Source organism: Oncorhynchus gorbuscha, linkage group LG11 (genome assembly GCF_021184085.1).
Source record: "Oncorhynchus gorbuscha isolate QuinsamMale2020 ecotype Even-year linkage group LG11, OgorEven_v1.0, whole genome shotgun sequence".
Lineage (NCBI taxonomy): Eukaryota > Metazoa > Chordata > Actinopteri > Salmoniformes > Salmonidae > Oncorhynchus > Oncorhynchus gorbuscha.
The window spans coordinates 40,862,354-40,883,867 of record NC_060183.1 but is presented as its reverse complement, the minus strand read 5'-3'; the positions used below and the strand labels follow the sequence as shown (position 1 = coordinate 40,883,867).

General features: G+C 43.5%; 2 protein-coding genes and 1 pseudogene across 2 annotated transcripts in view; 2 read left to right on the top strand and 1 right to left on the bottom strand.

The window, feature by feature from the left end:
• The window catches only part of cwc27 (CWC27 spliceosome associated cyclophilin), a 57,407-nt gene extending 51,938 nt beyond the window's left edge, over positions 1-5,469 (bottom strand). Inside the window, exons 1-10 of the mRNA XM_046369616.1 lie at positions 5,219-5,469; positions 4,976-5,072; positions 4,656-4,768; positions 4,313-4,456; positions 4,116-4,214; positions 3,880-3,983; positions 3,688-3,757; positions 3,498-3,577; positions 3,339-3,375; positions 3,024-3,199 (exon numbers count right to left, since the gene is read on the bottom strand). Coding sequence (XP_046225572.1) covers positions 3,024-3,199; positions 3,339-3,375; positions 3,498-3,577; positions 3,688-3,757; positions 3,880-3,983; positions 4,116-4,214; positions 4,313-4,456; positions 4,656-4,768; positions 4,976-5,072; positions 5,219-5,260 — 962 coding nt within the window. The 5' untranslated portion in view covers positions 5,261-5,469. The remainder of the gene's footprint in view (positions 1-3,023; positions 3,200-3,338; positions 3,376-3,497; positions 3,578-3,687; positions 3,758-3,879; positions 3,984-4,115; positions 4,215-4,312; positions 4,457-4,655; positions 4,769-4,975; positions 5,073-5,218) is intronic.
• A 235-nt stretch (positions 5,470-5,704) lies between these two features.
• srek1ip1 (SREK1-interacting protein 1) lies at positions 5,705-16,965 on the top strand. The gene is made up of 5 exons (XM_046368101.1): positions 5,705-6,027; positions 7,547-7,594; positions 7,792-7,950; positions 16,042-16,114; positions 16,212-16,965. Exons 1-5 carry the CDS (start codon positions 6,015-6,017, stop codon positions 16,384-16,386), a joined length of 468 nt encoding a protein of 155 aa, XP_046224057.1. The 5' UTR covers positions 5,705-6,014; the 3' UTR covers positions 16,387-16,965.
• Positions 16,966-19,816: 2,851 nt separating this feature from the next.
• LOC124047656 lies at positions 19,817-21,454 on the top strand (annotated as a pseudogene).
• The last annotated feature ends 60 nt before the right edge of the window (positions 21,455-21,514 follow it).

The following is a 21,514-nucleotide window of genomic DNA, read 5'->3' as shown; positions in this document are numbered from 1 at the left end:
TCTCCACCTGAGACCTGCTGGATAGCACCCACGACCATCCTTCAGTTTTATCCCCTGCAGTTGAGCATAAAGGAATTACTCAGCGGGCCAAACAATAAAAAAATACACTCTTGTGGTCTGAAACAATATCTCAGAGAGAAAGGGGGAAAGAAAGAGAGAGAGACAGAGAGGAGAGATTCTTCAACAATGCCCCCTTTGTCCCGGCCCAACACTGTGCTCTACCTACTAGCCTTCCCTTTGACTCTGTGCCAACACAAACCACGGTGCTGGGGTACAGGCCTACAGCCAAACAATCTACGCTTGTGTTTAATATACTACAGTCGGTCTGCATCGGCCTACCTGTCAGTCACATGCACACACGCACGAGCGCACACACAGCTGACAGGTTGAGCCGGTGCCGAGTCCTTATCCCATTGGGTAATTGAGAGGTAACACAACACACTGCTAGATAACAGTTTATGATAAGGCTGGTGCTGTGTGGTAATCAGCACTGGCATTGAGACAAACACGTCACATGCTTTTAAAAACACTATGTTTCCTCCACAGGTAACTGATTTTGGACGACAACCTTGAGGTTACAAAAACTGTCACAGCCGTTTTCTCTGCCCGGCTCGATCTGTCTGTCTGTCTGACTCTCTTTCAGTCCTGTTTGCTTGCTCGCTCTCACACAGTGTTGGCAGACTGATGCCTCTACTACAGCGGAGTAAGGCATGTGGTGCGGGTGACAGCATTTCTCTTCCACCTAGCGGGTCCTGGCTGCAGTGGACAGGCTGAGTTCATTGATGTGGGGCCAGTGGCCCGAGGTGAGTGCGTGTTAGCAGCGAGGGGGTTCTGCTTGGCTGAGAGGGTGTCACTAGTCCTCATCAACACCCTAGCATGGTGATTCCTCATGAGACTAGATTTTCACAAAATGTAATTCGTAGAATGGTCCTTTAGAGGAAGGAATGTTGACATATTTGGCATGTGTATCTTAAAGCCTAATTGAGAGAGAATGAATTGAAGTTTTGTGACCACATTTGGAACATTTGTGACATGTTGACCTTACCCAGGCCTCCTTTAAACATTCCATGATGTTTCATCTGTAGGTGCTACAAAGCAGACATTGGTGTCATATGAAGCTTTACCGTAATATGAGTAGCATTTAGACTTCAATAACAATTTTCCTACATGCATTTATGAATATTGAAAAACAAACATCGAAACATTGAAAACACCAAATCTTAGATTTGGCAAAAAACAAAATGCTATACATTGTTGAACATAATATACTCTACGGGCAGATCAACATTCCACAGTGGGATCTCTTCTACTTTTAGAGTTACGATCCAATATGTTAAGCATTAACAACAGCGTGAATGTCAAAATGATCATCCTCTACTGGTGATACAGGATGTGCTATGATACAAGTAAGAAGGAGGGCTGTGATTGGTTACATTGTCTACTATGTCAATTTCTCTGTATAAAAATGGGCCACATCTTTAAAACTAGCAGAGATCCTCACTGGAACGTCGATATGCCAATAGTCTTTTATGTTCAACAATGTGTAGCTTTTTTCTCTCTAAATCTAATGGCATATGTCCAAATTGCTCATGTTAAATATTCATGTGAATATTTCTCAATGTTAATTAATGGAAGAAAATTGTTATTGAACTGAAAATACTACGCATATTACAGAACAAGAGGTAAAGCTTCATATGACACCAATGTTTGCTTTGTAGCACCTGCAGACAAAAACATTATGGAATCTTAAGAGATGCATTTTGCAGAAATCACTATGCCATTTCCTGGTTGCAAAAATTCTAACAGTTCGCTTAATTGTGTAGATAATCATTCACTGTATGTAGATAATCATTCACTGTACCATCTAAAAAGCTGTGAAATATCATTTCCATAACCAAAAATATTGTACTTTCAGCTGGTGTTCAAAACTGGAAGTAAAAGACGCAAAAACTTAACTTAAGAACGGGAAGCATAGAAATAGCACACATAGAACAGATTCACCGCTTCTTAGAATTGCAGATTCTGAATGGCAGATCTATAACACACATTTCTATGTTACATATTGCAGCTTTAAAAGGCAGCCTAGTTAAGGCCAAATGTACCAACTTTAATACATTTTTCCACAATTATGCTATAAAGATACAAATGTCAAATATATGTCAACAATCCTTCCTACAAAGGATTATTTTATGGATTACATTTCTCTAAAATCTTAAGAATCATGACATTTTTTGTTATATTGTCATGAGGAATCACCCAGCATAAGTACCTCCGACTCTCTTGATTCATTCATTCATGGTCACCAAAAGTAATTGCCATTAAAATGTATTTTTACAACAATCAGTGTTTAATCAGAGATGGCGTTTGCCATTGTAATTATCTTGTCAAGACTGTACTTAGTTACAGTAGTGAGCGAGGAGTAAGGAGTCATTGTTGAGTTATCAGTGTTGGTATGTAGCCTGATATAGCCAGTCCATAGGATTAATGATGGCCATTACATCAAAGCAACTGAATCACACTGCTCTATCTCTACGACGAGGTCCTTTGGTATGTTCAGTCTGCATCACTCAGTTTTTACAAGATACCTTCGAAAACCTAATCGGAACAGATTGAACGAAAAGCTCTGTCTCTTTTATCACGGATTTCCTTGTGAACTGAACCAACATGTCACCAAGCTGGACATTGAGTTGGGGCTTTTAAAGCAGTAGTATATCCAGTGCATAGACAGACTGAGCTCCCTTGTCCATGCAGTGCTACAACGCCTCCCCATGGCCAGTCTAAAGAATTACAACTACTGTATCACTGATTTGACATCACTTTCTCTTGTAGCTACCGCCACCTGCTGGGCACCAAGTCAGGTTTCTAATCAAAGATGTTGTGGTAAAGACAAAAAGGGGCCTAAACTCAGAACACTGACGAACGATTAACGTAAACGATAACACCGCTATTAGATTAAACAACAATACCCAATTAAAAAGGTGCATAAATGGCCATGGATGGCATGTCATTGTAGTGTAATCTACCTGCGGTTGGCCCTCTTTCCTCTGTCCTCCTCGCTGGGATCGGTATTCTTCTTCTCATCCTCCTTCATCTTCTTCAGCTTCTTAGAGATCCTCTCCCTCATTTCCTGCCTCTCGTCAGAGTCATACTCCTCTTCGTCACCATTCGCATCCCCCTCCGCAGCCTCATCATCCTCACCCTGAATACGAGAGAGAGGAGAGAAGGCATGAAGAACGCTCAAGAGAAAAGGTGTTCCCCAACAAGCGGAACGGAGTACATTATACACGTGGTGCATGGTGTGTTGATTGAACAGACCCCATGCAGGTATAAGAGCATACCTCTGCTGCTTCTCCAGCCCCACCTTTGGCTTTTTTCCTTCGAAAACACAAGACAAATAGATTCAGAAAAACATGAATAATATATCCATTCATTCACTCTCCAAACAAGATAAGTTGAGGCAGCAGAGCATGGTGTCTCTACGGTATCTTAGTGTTTACTTGTTGACCGCTGGGACAGAGCTCAGCAGTGGATCATCCTTCAGCAGGTCATGACTGCTTTTGCTTTTCCCCTTCAGTGTCTGGGTGAAAAGAAACAATGTGTGTAATGTATCTGATTGACACGGATGGCATAAAGATGGCGAGTTTTATTTGAGGTGCAGAATAACAAGACCGCTCATGTTCTAGTTACCTGGCTGACTTGAGTTACCATTTCCTCTTCCTCCTCAGCTTCCTCTCCAAATGACAACAGACTGAAGTTCCTGACAAAATAAATAGGTCCAGAGTCCGACTGTTCATAACTGCAGTACCACGCTTCCGAGTCAGCAACAGATTGAGAGTGAGGGGCAGAGAAAGAGTGTATAATAGTCAATTAAACACTTACTTTGTTGCTTTGGACTGAGATTTCTTTCCCTCTTTTTTGTCTTCATCCTTTTTGGATTTTTTTCTTTCACGTGGAATGATGTCATCAAAGGGAGAATGTAACACCTGCAGAGAGACATTTGAAAAAATGTAAAGTAACAAGAGTCTGACAGAATTGGCACGCATGTAAAAACAAATGAATGGTCAAAGTGATAAAATATTAGGGTGTGATGTAAACCCATAACAAGACATACATACCTCAGTGGTTCGTATCTTGTGTGGATTTAAAGGTCTTTCCTCCTGATCACATTCCACTTCGGATAACCTGAGCATGTTGTACACTGTATCACCCGTCACCTGCATTGGGGAAAGGAAGATGAACTTACAGGACAAATGCTGCATACTAAAAGCTTTCCAAACAGAAAAGATGCATTGATCTTCTTTTGGCATTTTACCTTTCCAAAGATGGTGTGTTTGTTGTTGAGCTCATCTGCCCGACCCAGGGTGAAGAAGAACTGGCTGCCGTTGTCATGTGGCCCTGCGTTGGCCATGGCAACCAGACCACGTCTGTTGAAACGCAGTCTGGAGTGGAACTCATCCTGGAAACGGGGGACAGAGCCAACAGCAAAACCAGAATCAGCCCCACTGTCACATTGTTAGTGGGGAAGTCTGAAACCATAGTAATGGGTGAGTTGACAAAGGTTCCATGTAGAAAAGTTGAGTTTATGTCTAGCCTATCATTTTTGGGGGGTGACCATGATGCGAGTTAATAAGGTGATGGAGACAGTGAAAGTTAACCTTGAATGGGCGTCCATAGATGGACTCTCCCCCCGTCCCGGATCCTGTGGGATCTCCTCCTTGGACAATGAACTCTGGCACCACTCTATGGAATGGTGTTCCATCATAGTAGCCTGTGGAAGAGAACAGTACACATTTACAATAAGCTGGTGTGCAATGTGAAATGGTGAGTATACTAATCTCTTGAGGACAGACTAAACTAAATCAGACATAATTCCAGGTTAACCAAGATTGAGTATACATTATAAGTACATCAGTACTGTTGAGTGACCTTGCATTTTAACCTGCTAGTAGATATAAATCAGGCACCCAGTCCTTACCTTCCATGCATAACTGGACAAAGTTTCTGGCGGCCTTGGGTGCCTCTTTGGACCACAGCTCAATATCGATGTCACCAGCTGAGGTCTTGATCAGAACCTGAGAAGGTAGAAGCATATCACTTTATACCAAGGCCACACGTCTGCTTGGCAGAACGTTAGCTAGCCAGCTTACTGTACTTCGTGCAGACTGTGATCTTCAGAGGAACTAATTACAGGAGCCCTGGCAAACAAGCTGGCGCTCACCTTTCCGCTTGTTGGAGGCTCTTGAATGTAAATGTTGCTCATTTTGTTGTTGACGTTAACGGACAACTCGACACCGAAAATCTGTTATCTATCTTTCAGCAGTATGAAAATATATATTTTTTCCGAAAATGCAGCACTAAATATTTGGCAAAGACTGCAAATTAGAAATGAATGTCTAAACGTGTCTCCAGCACAGCTCACTGAACCGCCATGTTGTTAAACCATGAATGCGTTGTTTACCTCGAGGCAATGGGGTGTGAGCGGCATTTACCAAGTCGATGCGTGGAAGCAGCTTCCCTAATATTTCTTTGAAGGGTGATATGGCAAATATCAATGAACTTGTTAAATATGTGTATGGAAATATATCGTAAATAAACATCTGTTAAAACATTGATGGATTATCATTTTCATATACACCCCTAAAATGTGTGGTTTGATCCGTGTGTTACACTGCGATCAACCCCCTCTCCGCCCCCCTAAAACGTTATACAGAACAGTAGCTCGCTAGCTAAAAGGAGGTTGACTAATTTATGTCGAGAAAACTCTAATTATTAAAGTTTTCTGAAAAAATAAGAGAGTCAGAAATATTAGTATGTACGAATTATTTATCAAGTAGTCAAATCAGCTCCAAATGTGTTTAAACATTTTTTTAAAATAATGTTTTAACCAAAGATGGTAGTAACCACTAACCATTTTATGTTTCCTATCGGACCTGTTTTGTAGAGGACCTACAGGGAAGTGTTTCGAAATGTATTAACGCAGCAAGGTTGTTATTTTTTTGCAATAAAGTGTGATAATGGCTGCACCAGGTATGTTTGCTCTAACATAAGACTCCTCGGTATTAATATTTTAATGGAAATTGGAGGTAGCTAGCTGTAACTATCTTTTAATGTAATGTAATGTAGTTGCCTTTTGGCAGAACTTATGGACTGCTAGTTAGCTAGCCTAGCAACTATGATCCGATTGGCTAGTATGATTGTGTTCAATGTTTTAAATAGCTAGCTCGTGTTATTTTGATAATAATCTGTGTATGACATTTTAGTCTCTCCATTCGTCTGATAACAGCTGTGTTATGTTATCTCAATGTGAATCATATACACTGAACACAAATATAAACGCAACATGTAAAGTGTTGGTCCTGTGTTCCATGAGCTGATATACAATATCCCAGAAATGTTTTGTACGTACAAAAAAAGCTTATTTCTCTCATTGTGTGCACAAATCTGCTTACGTCCCTGTTAGTGAGCATTTCTCCTTTGCCAAGGTTAACCATCAAACTGACAGGTGTGGTATAATAAATAAGCAGATTGAACAGTATGATCATTACACAGGTGCACCTTTGGGGACAATAAAAGGTCACCCTAAAATGTGCAGTTTTGTCACACAACGCCTCAAGTTTAGAGGGAGCTTGCAGTTGGCATGCTGACTGCAGGAATTCCCACTAAAGCTGTTGCTGGAGAATTGTTCATTTGTCTACCATAGGACACCGTTTTAGAGAACTGTGTAGTCTGTCCAACCAGCCTCACAACCACGGACCCTGTGAATGGCATTGTGTGGGTGAGTGGTTTGCTAATATCAACGTTGTGAACAGAGTGCTCCATGGTGGCGGTGAGGTTATGGTATGGGCAGGCAGGCATAAGCTATGGAAAAACAACACAATCTGCATTTTATCGATGGCAATTTGAATGCACAGAGATACTTTGATGAGATCCTGAGGCCCATTGTCGTGTCATTCATCCGCCGCCATCACTTCATGTTTCAGCATGATAATGCACGGCCCGGATATGATGCACGGATATGTACACAATTCCTGGAAGCTGAAAATGTCCCAGTTCTACCATGGTCTGCATACTCAGACATGTCACCCATTGAGCATGTTTGGGATGCTCTGGATTGACGACGTACAACAGAGCGTTTCAAATCCCGCCAATATCCAGAAATGCCGCACAGCCATGAAGAGTGGGACATCATTCCACAGGACACAATCAACACTAGGCGAAGGAGATGTGTTGCGCTGCATGAGAACAATGGTGGTCAGACCAGATACTGACTGGTTTTCTGATCCACACTAACCTTTTTTTTAAGGTATCTTACCAACAGTCATATGAAATCCTAAGATTAGTGCCTAATATTATTTTTTGTCAATTTACTGATTTCCTTATATGAACTGTAACTCAGTAAAGTCTTATACATTTTTTGCATAATGCGTTTATATTTATGTTCAGTATAAGAAGGAATCAGAATATACCGGCCTACGTTTTTGCGAGACTTCAACAAAGCAAAAATTGTCCCATTTCACAATGATTACATTTGTCAATGAATTTGCAGGTCCCAATAAGGACAACATCAGAGCTGGGTGCAAGAAATGTGGTTACCGTAAGTCATCTTTATTGCTTATATTATGTCTCTAGTCTGACTCTACATATTCAAGCCTTGTGAATACAATTCCAGAATGCTTCTTGTTGTCCCCTGACCCCTGAGTGTGCCATAATCATTATGTGCTAGATACACTTTCATTCTAAAGTACTTCCCTTCTTCACTCACTTTTGTACTTACTCTGGTCATTTTATCAGCGGGCCACCTGACATTCGAGTGCCGTAATTTTGTGCGTGTGGACCCCCGGAAAGACATTGTCCTAGATGTAAGCAGTACAAGCAGCGAAGAGAGTACAGAGGACGAGCAGGAGGATCTGCCTCATGACAAGCTGGGTCGGGAAGGAAAAGACTCAAAAGGTCTAAACCTCTTTTACATTTTGGAATCTCTGCTCAGCATATTGTTAGAATAATCTGAATTCCAACTGGTTACTGGTACAGACACGAATGCCATTCTGGACATATGGAACGAATCTAATGAGACCAACTACAATCCATAAGCAACCAAGGCTCTTCATGTACTCTCTGATTACTACCTCATTGATGCCTGGCGAGCTCATAACCCTAAAGCAAAAGAGTACACTTTCTATTCAAACAGGCACAAAACATTCTCCCAAATCGATTTATTACTATGACGTGCCTGCGCTTTTATTTTCTTTATTCAAGAAAATATAAATTCGACATATGAGCATATCTGATCGTCATGCTTACTACTGCCAGATACACATTCCAGATTCTCCTACAGGAGCCACAAGATGGCGCTTTAATATTTCCTAACTACAAAATCCAAATTTTCTGTGACCAATTTGAAACTGAATTGAATGAATTTGTAATTATTAACAAAAATTCAGTTGAGGATCCTCACATTTTATGGGACGCCATCAAAAACAAAAACAATGAATTTGCCATCCAACGAGTTAGACTCAACCATTTCATCCATGGTAAATGACCCAGTCATCTACTTGCTAACAAGCTTCGCAGCCATGATCAATTACTGGATATTGCAACGATTTGAATCTGAATCAGGTGAATTACTATACCCAAAGTCAAATTAATCAACTAAAGAATCTCCCGTTGCTATAAAGAATTGTACACCTCTGATTTGTAAATCCACACCAAGCCAGATTGATTCCCATTTAAAAGATCTAAGAACTCCTCTCAGTTGAGGAAGCCAGGCTTGCTGGGAGCCCAAATCTCTTTCCATGAACTTAAAAGGGCATTAGATAACATCAATAAAAGCACATCACCTGGTTGGGCTGGTATTCCTGGTACTCTATTAAAAATGTAAAAAATGTTGGAACCAATTAGGTCCACTGTTGCTTGAAATGATTAACACAGTCGTTTACAAAGATTCATTTGGAAGGGATGTTAGAACAGCACTAATTTCCCTTTTTTTATATATATATATATAAATATATATATATATATATATTATATATTATATATATATTATATATATATTATATATATATATTATATAATATATATATATATATATAATATATATATTATATATATATATTTATATATATATATATATATTATATATATATATATAAGGTAAGGATGCCATTTTCATTTGCTAAACATAGATATTAAACTTTTTTCAAAAATTCTGTCGTCTTGTCTTGCTACTTACCCAAATATTATCCGAAGATAACATCTGTTGTGTATTACATATCTCACATGCTTCATCATAAACCTCTGTCTCTCGATGCAGAAGAAGATTCTGATAGACTAGAATGGTCATATCTTTGTGACTTGGCTCGAATTTCATTAATATGACTAAAATACTAAATGACAATCCCCCATCCATAGTAATAACAAGCAATACGTGCTTTGTTCTATTCAGTATAACTAGAAGTTGCAGGCAACGTGATCCCATCTCACCTCTGCTATTTTTGTCTAACTACAATGCAGTTCAAAAGTATTTACTAAATAAACTAAAGTAAAACATTTAATGAAAAGTAACACAAAATAACAATAATGATGCTATATACAGGGGGTCAATGTGCAGGTTCGTCGAGTTAATTTGTATATGTAGGTAGGGGTAAAGTGACTATGCATGGATAATGAACAGTGAGTAGCAGCAATGTACAAAACAAGGGGGGGAGGGATGTCAATGTAAATAGTCCGGGTGGCCATTTGATTAATGGTTCATCAGTTTTATGGCTTGGGGGTAGAAGCTGTTAAGGAACCTTTTGGACCTAGACTTGGCGCGACGGTACCGCTCGCCGTGTGGTAGCAGAGAGAACAGTCTATGACTTGGGTGGCTGGAGTCTGACAATCTTTGGGGCCTTCCTCTGACACCGCCTAGTATATAGGTCCTAGATGGCAGGAAGCTTGGCCCAAGTGATGTACTGGGCTGTACGCACTACCCTCTGTTGCGTTTTACGGCTAGATGCCGAGAAGTTGCCATACCAGACAGTGATGCAACCGGTCAGGATGCTCTCGATGGTACAGCTGTAGAACATTTTGAGGATCTGGGGAACCATGCCAAATCTTTTCAGTCTCCTGGGGGGGGTATTGTCGTGCCCTCTTCATGACTATCTTGATGTGTTTGGACCATGATAGTTTGTAGGTGACGTGGACAGCAAGGAACTTAGATCTCGACCCGCTTCACTACAGCCCCGTCGATGTGAATTTGACCCTCCTTTCCCGTAGTCCATGATCAGCTCCTTTTGTCTTGCTCACGTTGAGGGAGAGGTTGTTGTCCTGGCACCACACTGCCAGGTCTCTGACCTCCTCCTCCCTATAGGCTGTCTCATCATTGTTGTGATCAAGCCTACTACTATTGTGTCGTCAGCAAACTTAATGATGGTGTTGGAGTCGTGCTTGGCCACCCAGTCGTGGTTGAACAGAGAGTACAAAAGTGGACTAACCATGCACCCCTGAGGGGCCCCCGTGTTGAGGATCAGTGTTGTAGATGTGTTGTTGCCTACTTGTAACGAAGTTCGTCTGTTGTTTGAAGAGAGTCAGACCGAAATGCAGCGTGTAGGTTACTCATGACTTTTAATGAAGATAATGCGGTACATGAAATAACAGAAGAAGAAAACAACAAACGAGTGAAACTAAATTACAGCCTATCTGGTGAATAACACAGAGACAGGTACAATCACCCACGAAATACAACGCGCACTCAGGCTGCCTAAATACGGTTCCCAATCCGAGACAACGAGAATCAGCTGACTCCAATTAGGAATCGCCTCAGGCAGCCAAGCCTAACTAGACACACCCCTAATAATACACACTCCCAATTACTACAAACCCCAATACGAAATACAACATATAAACCCATGTCACACCCTGGCCTACCCAAACATATAACAAAAACACAAGATACAATGACCAAGGCGTGACAGAACCCCCCCCTAAGGTGCGGACTCCGGGACACACCTCAAGAGCATAGGGAGGGTCCGGGTGGGCGTCTGTCCATGGTGGCGGTTCTGGCTCGGGACGTGGACCCCACTCCATAAATGTCCTAGTTCCTCCCCTTCGCGTCCTAGGATAATCCACCTTCTCCGCCGACCATGGCCTAATAGTCCTCACCCTGATCCCCACATAACTGAGGGGCAGCTCGGGACCGAGGGGCAGCTCGGGACAGAGGGGCAGCTCGGGACAGAGGGGCAGCTCGGGACAGAGGGGCAGCTCGGGACAGAGGGGCAGCTCGGGACAGAGGGGCAGCTCGGGACAGAGGGGCAGCTCGGGACAGAGGGGCAGCCCAGTACTGAGGGGCAGCCCGGTACTGAGAGGGAGCCCAGTACAGAGAGGAAGCCCAGTACTGAAAGGAAGCTCAGTACTGAGAGGAAGCTCAGGCAGGTAGTAGGCTCCGGTAAATCCTGGCTGGCTGGTGGACCTGGATGATTCAGGTTGTCTGGCCGATCTAGAAGATCTTGGCAGACTGGCACTTCTGGCGGATCCTGGCAGACTGGCACTTCTGGCGGATCCTGGCAGACTGGTGACGCTGGGCCGACTGGCGGCGCTGGGCAGACAGGAGACTCCGGCAGCGCAGGAGAGGAGAAAGGCTCTGGCTGCGCTGAACAGGCGGGAGACTCCAACAGTGCAGGAGAAGAGAAAAGCTCTGGCTGCGCTGAACAGGCGAGGCGCACTGGACGCGCTGGGCCGACTGGTAGCACTGGTGGCGCTGGACAGACAGGAGACTCCGGCAGCGCAGGAGAGGAGAAAGGCTCTGGCTGCGCTAAACAGGCGGGAGACTCCGATAGCGCAGGAGAGGAGAACAGCTCTGGTTGCGCTAAACAAGCGGGAGACTCCGGCAGCGCAGGAGGGGAGAAAAGCACTGGCTGCGCTGAACAGGCGAGGCGCACTGGAGGCCTGGTGCGTGGTGCTGGAACTGGTGGTACTGGCGCGAGGACACGCACAGGAAGCCTGGTGCGGGGAGCTGCTACCGGAGGACTGGTGTGTGGAGGTGGCACAGGATGTGCTAGACCGTGAAGACGTACTGGAGATCTTGAGAGCAGTGTAGGCACAGGACGTGCAAGGCTAGGGATGTGCACAGGAGGCCTGGTGCGTGAGGCTGGCACCAACTTCACCAGCTGACTAACACGCACCTCAGGTTGAGTATAGAGCGCTAACTCAAGTGCTATTAAATCCCCAACACGATCCGTCGGACGAATATTATATCTATAGCACCAAGCTAGCAACTCCCTCATTACTCTCCACTCCACTTTCCCCATTAACTCCTTCACAGTCTCTGCTTCGCTCACCTCTAACACTGGCTCTGGTTCAGGTCTCCTCCTTGGCTCCTCACGATGAACAAGGAGAGTTGGCTCAGGTTTATCTCCTGACTCAGCCATACTCTCCCTAAACCCCCCCCCAATAATTTTTTTGGGGTGACTTTCCGGTTTCCAACCGCGTCGCCGTGCTGCCTCCTCATACATGCGCCTCTCTGCTTTAGCTGCTTCTATTTCCTCCTTGGGACGGCGATATTCTCCCGGCTGCGCCCAGGGTCCTTTACCGTCTAATTCCTCCTCCCATGTCCAAATCTCCAAATGATGCAGTCTCTCCCATTGCAACTGCTCTTCACGATTAACAGGGAGAGTAGGCTCAGGTCTGTTTCCTGACTGTTTCCACTCTCTGCGCTTTCCCCCGTTACCTTCGGTTTTCGCTCTGTATAGCAATGCTTTCCTTCTCGATTCCATATGTGTATAGCCCTCTTCGCATTGCTGTAGGGAATCCCAGGCGGGCTCCTGCACTCGCTCTGGGTCGGCCGCCCACCTGTCGATTTCTTCCCACGTCGTATAATCCCTGCTTCTGCCGTCCATAACGTCCTCCCTTAGATCCTGCCAGTTCACACGCTGCTCGGTCTGTGAATGGTGGTGGGTGATTCTGTAACGAAGTTCGTCTGTTGTTTGAAGAGAGTCCGACCGAAATGCAGCGTGTAGGTTACTCATGACTTTTAATGAAGATAATGCGGTACATGAAATAACAGAAGAAGAAAACAACAAACGAGTGAAACTAAATTACAGCCTATCTGGTGAATAACACAGAGACAGGTACAATCACCCACGAAATACAACGCGCACTCAGGCTGCCTAAATACGGTTCCCAATCCGAGACAACGAGAATCAGCTGACTCCAATTAGGAATCGCCTCAGGCAGCCAAGCCTAACTAGACACACCCCTAATAATACACACTCCCAATTACTACAAACCCCAATACGAAATACAACATATAAACCCATGTCACACCCTGGCCTACCCAAACATATAACAAAAACACAAGATACAATGACCAAGGCGTGACACTGCTCTTATTGTCAAAATGAATATATAACTCCAGAATTTCTGGAGTTCAGTGCTTTCCTTGTCTCCCACTACTGGCTATTGTGAAAAAAATCCATCGTGCGGTTTCGAAATGTATATGGCAAGGTAAGTGATCACGGATAAAATTATCAATCTTACAAAGAGGGAAAGACGTTGGAGGAATATCCGTACCAAACTTTAAATTGTATTTCCAGGCACTAGCATTTCATCCCATCGTAAATTGGTTTAGATGTGATTTCTTCCAGCCCCTGGCTGAGTATGGAGAGAAATACAGTGTATCCTATTGCCCTGGAAGAGGTGCTCTTCACTGATAGACTATATATACACTGCTCAAAAAAATAAAGGGAACACATCCTTGATCTGAATGAATTAAATATTCTTATTAAATACTTTTTCTTTACATAGTTGAATGTGTTGACAACAAAATCACACAAGTTATCAATGGAAATCAAATTTATCAACACATGGCGGTCTGGATTTGGAGTCACACTCAAAATTAAAGTGGAAAACCACACTACAGGCTGATCCAACTTTGATGTAATGTCCTTAAAACAAGTCAAAATGAGGCTCAGTAGTGTGTGTGGCCTCAATGTGCCTGTATGACCTCCCTACAACACCTGGGCATGCTCCTGATGAGGTGGCGGATGGTCTCCTGAGGGATCTCCTCCCAGACCTGGACTAAAGCATCCGCCAACTCCTGGACAGTCTGTGGTGCAACGTGGCGTTGGCGGATGGAGCGAGACATGATGTCCCAGATGTGTTCACATGGAGTCTGTTTCTGACCGTTTGAGCAGACGCATGCACATTTGTGGCCGGCTGGAGGTCATTTTGCAGGGCTCTGGCAGTGCTCCTCCTGCTCCTCCTTGCACAAAGGCGGAGGTAGCGGTCCTGCTGCTGGGTTGTTGCCCTCCTACGGCCTCCTCCACATTTCCTGATGTACTGGTCTGTCTCCTGGTAGCGCCTCCATGCTCTGGACACTACGCTGACAGACACAGCAAACCTTTTTGCCACAGCTCGCATTGATGTGCCATCCTGGATGAGCTGCACTACCCGAGCCACTTGTGTGGGTTGTAGACTCCGTCTCATGCTACCACTAGAGTGAAAGCACCGCCAGCATTCAAAAGTGACCAAAACATCAGCCAGGAAGCATAGGAACTGAGAAGTGGTCTGTGGTTATCACCTGCAGAACCACTCCTTTATTGGGGGTGTCTTGCTAATTGCCTATAATTTCCACCTGTTGTCTATTCCATTTGCACAACAGCATGTGAAATGTATTGTCAATCAGTGTTGCTTCCTAAGTGGACAGTTTGATTTCACAGAAGTGTGATTGACTTGGAGTTACATTGTGTTGTTTAAGTGTTTATTTTTTTGAGCAGTGTACAAAGTATGTGGGCACCCCTTCAAATGAGTGGATTCTGTATTTAAAGCACACCGCCATGCAATCTCCATAGACAAACATTGGCAGTAGAATGGCTCAGTGATCCATAGAGCAGCCCTGGTCAACTGTAAGTGCTATCATTGTGAAGTGGAAACGTCTAGGAGCAACAACGGCTCAGCTGCGAAGTGGTAGGCCGAACAAGCTCACAGAATGGAACTGCCGAGTGCTGAAGCGCGTACTCATAAACATCGTCTGTCCTTGGTTGCAACACTCACTACCAAGTTCCAAAATATTTGTTTGTCGGGAGCTTCATGAAATGGGTTTCCATGGCCGAGTATTTGCGCACAAAAGCCTAAGATCTCCATGCGCACTGCCAAGCGTCGGCTGGAGTGGTGTAAAGCTCACCACCATTGGACTCTGGAGTGATGAATCACGCTTCACCATCTGGCAGTCCAACGGACAAATCTAGGTTTGGTGGATGCCAGGAGAACGCTACCTGCCTGAATGCATAGTGCCAACTGTAAAGCTTGAAATGTTGACTCAAATGCTGCCCACAGTTGTGTCATGTTGGCCGGATGTCCTTTGGGTGGCGGACCATTCTTGATACTAACGGGAAACTGTTGAGGATGAAAAACCCAGCAGTGTGTCAGTTCTTGACACGAACCGGTGCGCCTGGCACCTACTACCGCACTTAAATATTTTGTCTTGTCCTTTCACCCTCTGTATGGCACACATACACAATCCATGTCTCAAGGCTTAAAAATCAGTCTTGAACCTGTCTTGAACCTGTGGAATGGTAAGGATTTTTCTGTGGGGGGTGGAAAACATGGTTTCTGGGTGGGGGGGCAGGCGGGAGGTGGGTGGTTGGTTGGAGGGAGACATGTTGATTGGGGGAAGGGGTTAGAGGCAATCCCCCCCCCCCTTTTCTCTTTTACTTACTACATTTGTTACTTTTTAGGCTCTGTGATGCGAGCTAACCATTTAAAGTAGATGAGTTTGTATATTGTGCATTAGCCCCCCCCCCCCCCAAATACAAAAATGTATAAAGGTTTGGTCACAGAGAAAAAGGTCAATACAGTACAACCGTCAATAGTTATTTTATAACAGACTACTCAGCACTGCTTTGGTCACTGTTATAACAGGCTCTGCTGTGTTACTATGTTATAACACAGTTACATGACCCTGCTTAGTTGTCTATCAATCCTTGGCTTCCATCAACTGTGTTGCTCTCACTTTTGTTCAAGTGTTTTTGTCTGAATGGCTTTGTGCATTTGTCCTGATTGCTGTAGGTCCCCAGGAGGACACCAGGAAAGTTAAACACAAGAGGAGGAAGAGTAAAGACAGAAAGTCTGAAAGAAAGAGGTACGTCACATTCGTTTCTCTCCGGTATGTATGAGAAATAATCATGCATGGTGGTAGTGTTATGTCTAATCACTGTGGATGGCACAATCTCCCGTAGGTCTTATTCATCGAGTGACGAAGAGGAGAGCAAGAAGAGAAAGAAACACAAAAGCCACAAGAAAAAAGGCAAAAAGGAAAAGAAAGAAAAGAAGGAACGTCACAAGAAGAAGCAGAAGAAGAAAGGTGAACCGTCCTCGTCTGACAGCTCCAGCGGGTGCTCTGACACTGATTGAGAAGATGGAACGTTCAAGGGACAGATTTACTGAAGTGTTTGTTTACTCGTCATTTTACGGAGGAATCGATCGAGCTAAAGACATTAGATTGTATTTCGATCCACTTTACCTTTAAGATATTATTCCTTTTTCTTCAACTTTGATTTTCTTTTCTTTGATGTTTTATGTCCTGTGGAAAGTAATAGGTGCAGACACTGAGTATATCTGGCCCTTGTGTGTCACAGAATCAAGGACCATCTGTAAGGCTGGTCAATATAGCTTCTGCTACAAATGAAACAATGGACCCAGATTTACTGTCACTGGTTTGACTTTGGTGAACACTGAAACGTTTGGATGGAATTTGTTTTTAAAAGGCATTATGTAGATTGATAGCGTCAAGATTTGACCATTTATTAGTGAACCATCTGAACTTTTTATTTTCCAAGTGTTGATCTTTCAAGTTACCAGAATGGGATAGGCAAATGTAGTAAGCAAGACATTTCTGTATTTTCCATTTTTAGGAAGGTATTAAGGTGGTAATGCATCCAGATTTGATGTCATTCATTTAGTAGAAAACTGTAATAAAACAATCCTATTACATTTCTGTGTCTGAGCTCTTTGAAGTGAAAGTGATTATTATATTCAATATACGATGGGAAAATATATTTTGCTGTTTGAGAAATGCAGAGACATTGAGGAATTGACTTCTTTTCAATCTTCTGATATTTATGAAATGGCTTTTGGAGGCAAGACGTGCAGAAGTGTATCTCCATCCTACACACAGTACCCCTGGTGTTTTGCGGGTACTATTTAATGAAACTGCCAGTTGAGGACTTGTGAGGCATCTGTTTCTCAAACTAGACACTAAAGTACTTGTCCTCTTGCTCAGTTGTGCACAGGGGCCTCCCACTCCTCTTTATATTCTGGTTAGAGCCAGTTTGCGCTGTTCTGTGAAGGAGTAGTACACAGCTTTGTACGGGGTCTTCAGTTTCTTGGCAATTTCTCTGTAATTTCTTGCATGGAATATCCTTAATTTCTAAGAACAAGAATAGAGTGATGAGTTTCAGAAGAAATGTCTTTATTTCTGGCCATTTTGTGCCTGTAATTGAACTCACAAATGCTGATGCTTCAGATACTCAACTAGTCTAAAGAAGGCCAGTTTTATTGCTTCTTTAATCAGAATAAGTTTTCAGCTGTACCAACAATTGCAAAGGGGTTTAGCCTTTTAAAATTATAAACTTGGATTAGCTAACACAACGTGCCATTGGAACACAGGAGTGATGGTTGCTGATAATGGGCCTCTGTACACCTATGTAGATATTCCATTAAAAAACAGCCCTTTCCAGCTGCAATAGTCATTTACCACATTAACAATGTCTACACAATTTCTTTGCTTTTCTTTCAAAAACAAGGGCATTTCTAAGTGACCCCAAACTTTTGAACGGTAGTGTGTGTGTGTGTATATATATATATATGTGTCTATATACATATATGTATGTGTATATATACATATGTATGTGTATATATACATATGTATGTGTATATACATATATATATATATGTGTATATATATATATATATATATATATATATATACATATGTATGTGTATATATATATATATATATACACATATGTATGTGTATATATATATATATATATATATATATACATATGTATGTGTATATATATATATATATATACATATATACATATGTATGTGTATATATATATATATATATATATATATATATATATATATATATATATATATATATACACACACAGTGGGGCAAAAAAAGTATTTAGTCAGCCACCAATTATGCAAGTTCTCCCACTTAAAAAGATGAGAGAGGCCTGTAATTTTCATCATAGGTACACTTCAACTATGACAGACACAATTAGGGAAAAAATCCAGAAAATCACATTGTAGGATTTTAAATGAATTTATTTGCAAATTATGGTGGAAAATAAGTATGGTGCAGCTGTATAACTATTTGAGGATCTGGGTACCCATGACAAATCTTTTCAGTCTCCTGGGGGGGGGTGTTGTTCTGCCCTCTTCACAACTGTCTTGGTGTGTTTGGACCTTGATAGTTTGTTGGTGATGTGGACACCAAGGAACTTGAAACTATCGACCCGCTCCACTACAGCCATGTCGATGTTAATGGGGGCCTGTTCGGCTCACCTTTTCCTGTAGACCACGATTAGCTCCTTTGTCTTACTGATATTGAGGGAGAGGTTGTTGTCCTGGCACCACACTGCCAGGTCTCTGACCTCCTGCGGGGCCAGATGGATTACCAGGACGTGTACTCAAAGCATGCTCGTACCGTTACACCTGGCAAGTGTCTTCACAGACATTTTCACATGACCGAGTCTGTAATATCTACATGTTTCAAGCAGACCACAATAGTCCCTGTGCCCAAGGAAGAGGAGGTCACCTGCCTAAATGATTTACCGCCCCGTAGCACTCACGTCGGTAGCCATGAATTGCTTTGAAAGGCTCCCGGATACCATAGACCCACTCCAATTCGCATACTGTCCCAACAGATCCACAGATGACACAATCTCAATCACACTCCACATTGCCCTTTCCCACCTGGACAAATGGAACACCTATGTGAGAATGCTGTTCATTGACTACAGCTCAGCGTTCAACACCATAGTGCCCTCAAAGCTCATCACTAAGCTAAGGAACCTGGGACTAAACACCTCCCTCTGCAACTGGATCCTGGACTTCCTGACAGGCTGCACCCAGGTGGTGAGGGTAGGTAGCAACACATCTGCCACGCTGATCCTCAACACTGGAGGTCCCAAAAGGTGCGTGCTCAGTCCCCTCCTGTACTCCCTGTTCACCCACGACTGCATGGCCAGACACCATCATTAAGTTTGCAGACGACACAGCAGTGGTAGGCCTGATCACCGACAACGACGAGACAGCCTATAGGGAGGAGGTCAGAGACCTGGCCGGGTGGTGCCAGAATAACAACCTATGTGGACTACAGGAAAAGGAGCACCCCAGCCATAAACTGTTCTCTCTACTACCACATGGCAAGCGGTACCGGAGTGCCAAGTCTAACCCGGACTATTTGCATTGTGTTCACCCCCCCCCCAACCCCTCTTTTACGCTGCTGCTACTCTCTGGCTAACCGGGCGATCTGCATTGTGTCCCACACCACCTGCTCTTTTTATGCTACTGCTACTCTCTGTTCATGATATATGCATTGTCACTTTAACCATACCTACATGTACATACTACCTCAATAAGCCTGACTAACAGGTGTCTGTAGCCTTGCTACTCTTATTTTCAAATGTCGTTTTACTGTTTTATTTATTTTCTTACCTACACACAGACAACACACCTTTTTTTCACACTATTGGTTAGAGCCTGTATGTAAGCATTTCACTGTAAGGTCTACACCTGTTGTATTCGGCACACGTGACAAATAAACTTTGATTTGATTCCTCTGCTCTGTGTGTCTTGTGTTGTTTCCACCCGGGCCAGTGTGAGTGGATCTACAACCCAGATGATGCTATCTGCTGCGTGGCCTGCTCAGAGAAATCCACCGGGAAGATCTTCGCCTACGACGGACGGGGAAGCAACGAGAAGCTCCATACCTTCGACAAGATACACTCCTCTCCGCTGTCCCAGGTCCGCCTCAACACCAGATACAGGCTCATCGTTTCTGCAGAAAAGGCTGGAATGCTGGAGTATTGGACCGACCTACCCAGGTCAAATTCCCCTGGCACGTGGACTGGGAGTATAAGACTGGCACAGACTTGTATGAGTTTGCCAAAAACGAAACCTAACCAACCAGCCTGTCCTTCTCCCACGACGGTAAGATGTCTACTATCGCCACCGACAGGAAAGTCAGGATCTTCCGCTTCCTGACGGGAAAACCGATGAGGGTGTTTGATGGGCCGTTATCGGTAAGTTCCTAACTTTCACAATCGGGTCTTTACTTTATTTCACATTGCTATTAATAAACTGTGCTATATCTTATAATCAAGAGATTTGTCATTTTAAGTCACAAGATACTGACAAATTGGTAGCCAATTCACTGTTTCCCACATTTTCCAGTGCATTTATCTGAACTGTGGTAATTTCTCTGACCTGGTCCTTTTAGATGCCCAGAGCTGCAGCAGATGAAGCAGCAGCTACCAGACATGGGAGTTTGGTCAGCGGATGGCGGTAGAGAGGGAACTGGAGAAGGTGGACGAGATTAGGCTCACCAGCATCATCTTTGACGAGACGGGTCACTTCGTCCTCTACAGAACCATGCTGGGCATCAAGGTCATCAATGTGGAGAACCAACAGGTAGCGTTTGAATGGTCAAAATGCACTTCACAGTAATACCCTCTAAACACAGTGGTTGTCAGCCTTGGAGAGCTACAGAGTGAGCAGGCTTTTGTACCAGCCCTGCACTAAAAAACCCTAAGTCGATTTATCAAGCTCTTGATGATAAATCGATTAGTTGAATCAGTTGTTTAAGGCTGGACTGATGTATTTGTCACCTGTGTGTGGTCAGGTGTGTGCGTATCCTGGGGAAGTTAGAGGACAGCCGTGTGGTGAAGCTCAGCCTGTTCCAGGGGGTTGCGTGCAACACAGCTCCCACCATCGAGATGAAGGCATCAGACAACCCGGCCCTGCAGAGCACAAAGCCAGACCCAACAATCTTCTGCACTGCCTTCAAGAAGAACCGCTTCTACATGGTGAAAATTCAGTCAACTTTTTTTTTGTCCTGGAAGGGCAATTGTAGCCCCTGTAAAAGAGAAACGGTATATTACTGTTGCTCTCTTGTAGTTACATTCTTTGACATATTTTGACCCGCATTCTATCATTTCTGTCACTACAACTTCCTTTCTCTTGGTAGTTCTCCAAGAGGAGAGCCAGAGGACACCAAGTGTGCCGAGTCAGAGACGTGTTCAACGAGAAGCCGTCTGAGGAGGTGATGGCTGCTACCCAGGCTGAGGGGCCCAATTTGCAATGCCAAAGGCTCTGTCTGTTAACTTTCCTCAGAACCTACAGTGTTGCATTTGATTGTCTCACCAGTCGGTGTGCTATTATTACATTCCTTTTTTTAAAGTAAAAGTCTTGGATTATTCAAGAATGCATCTTGCTGTCTCTCATTCCATGTGTCCTCTTTTCT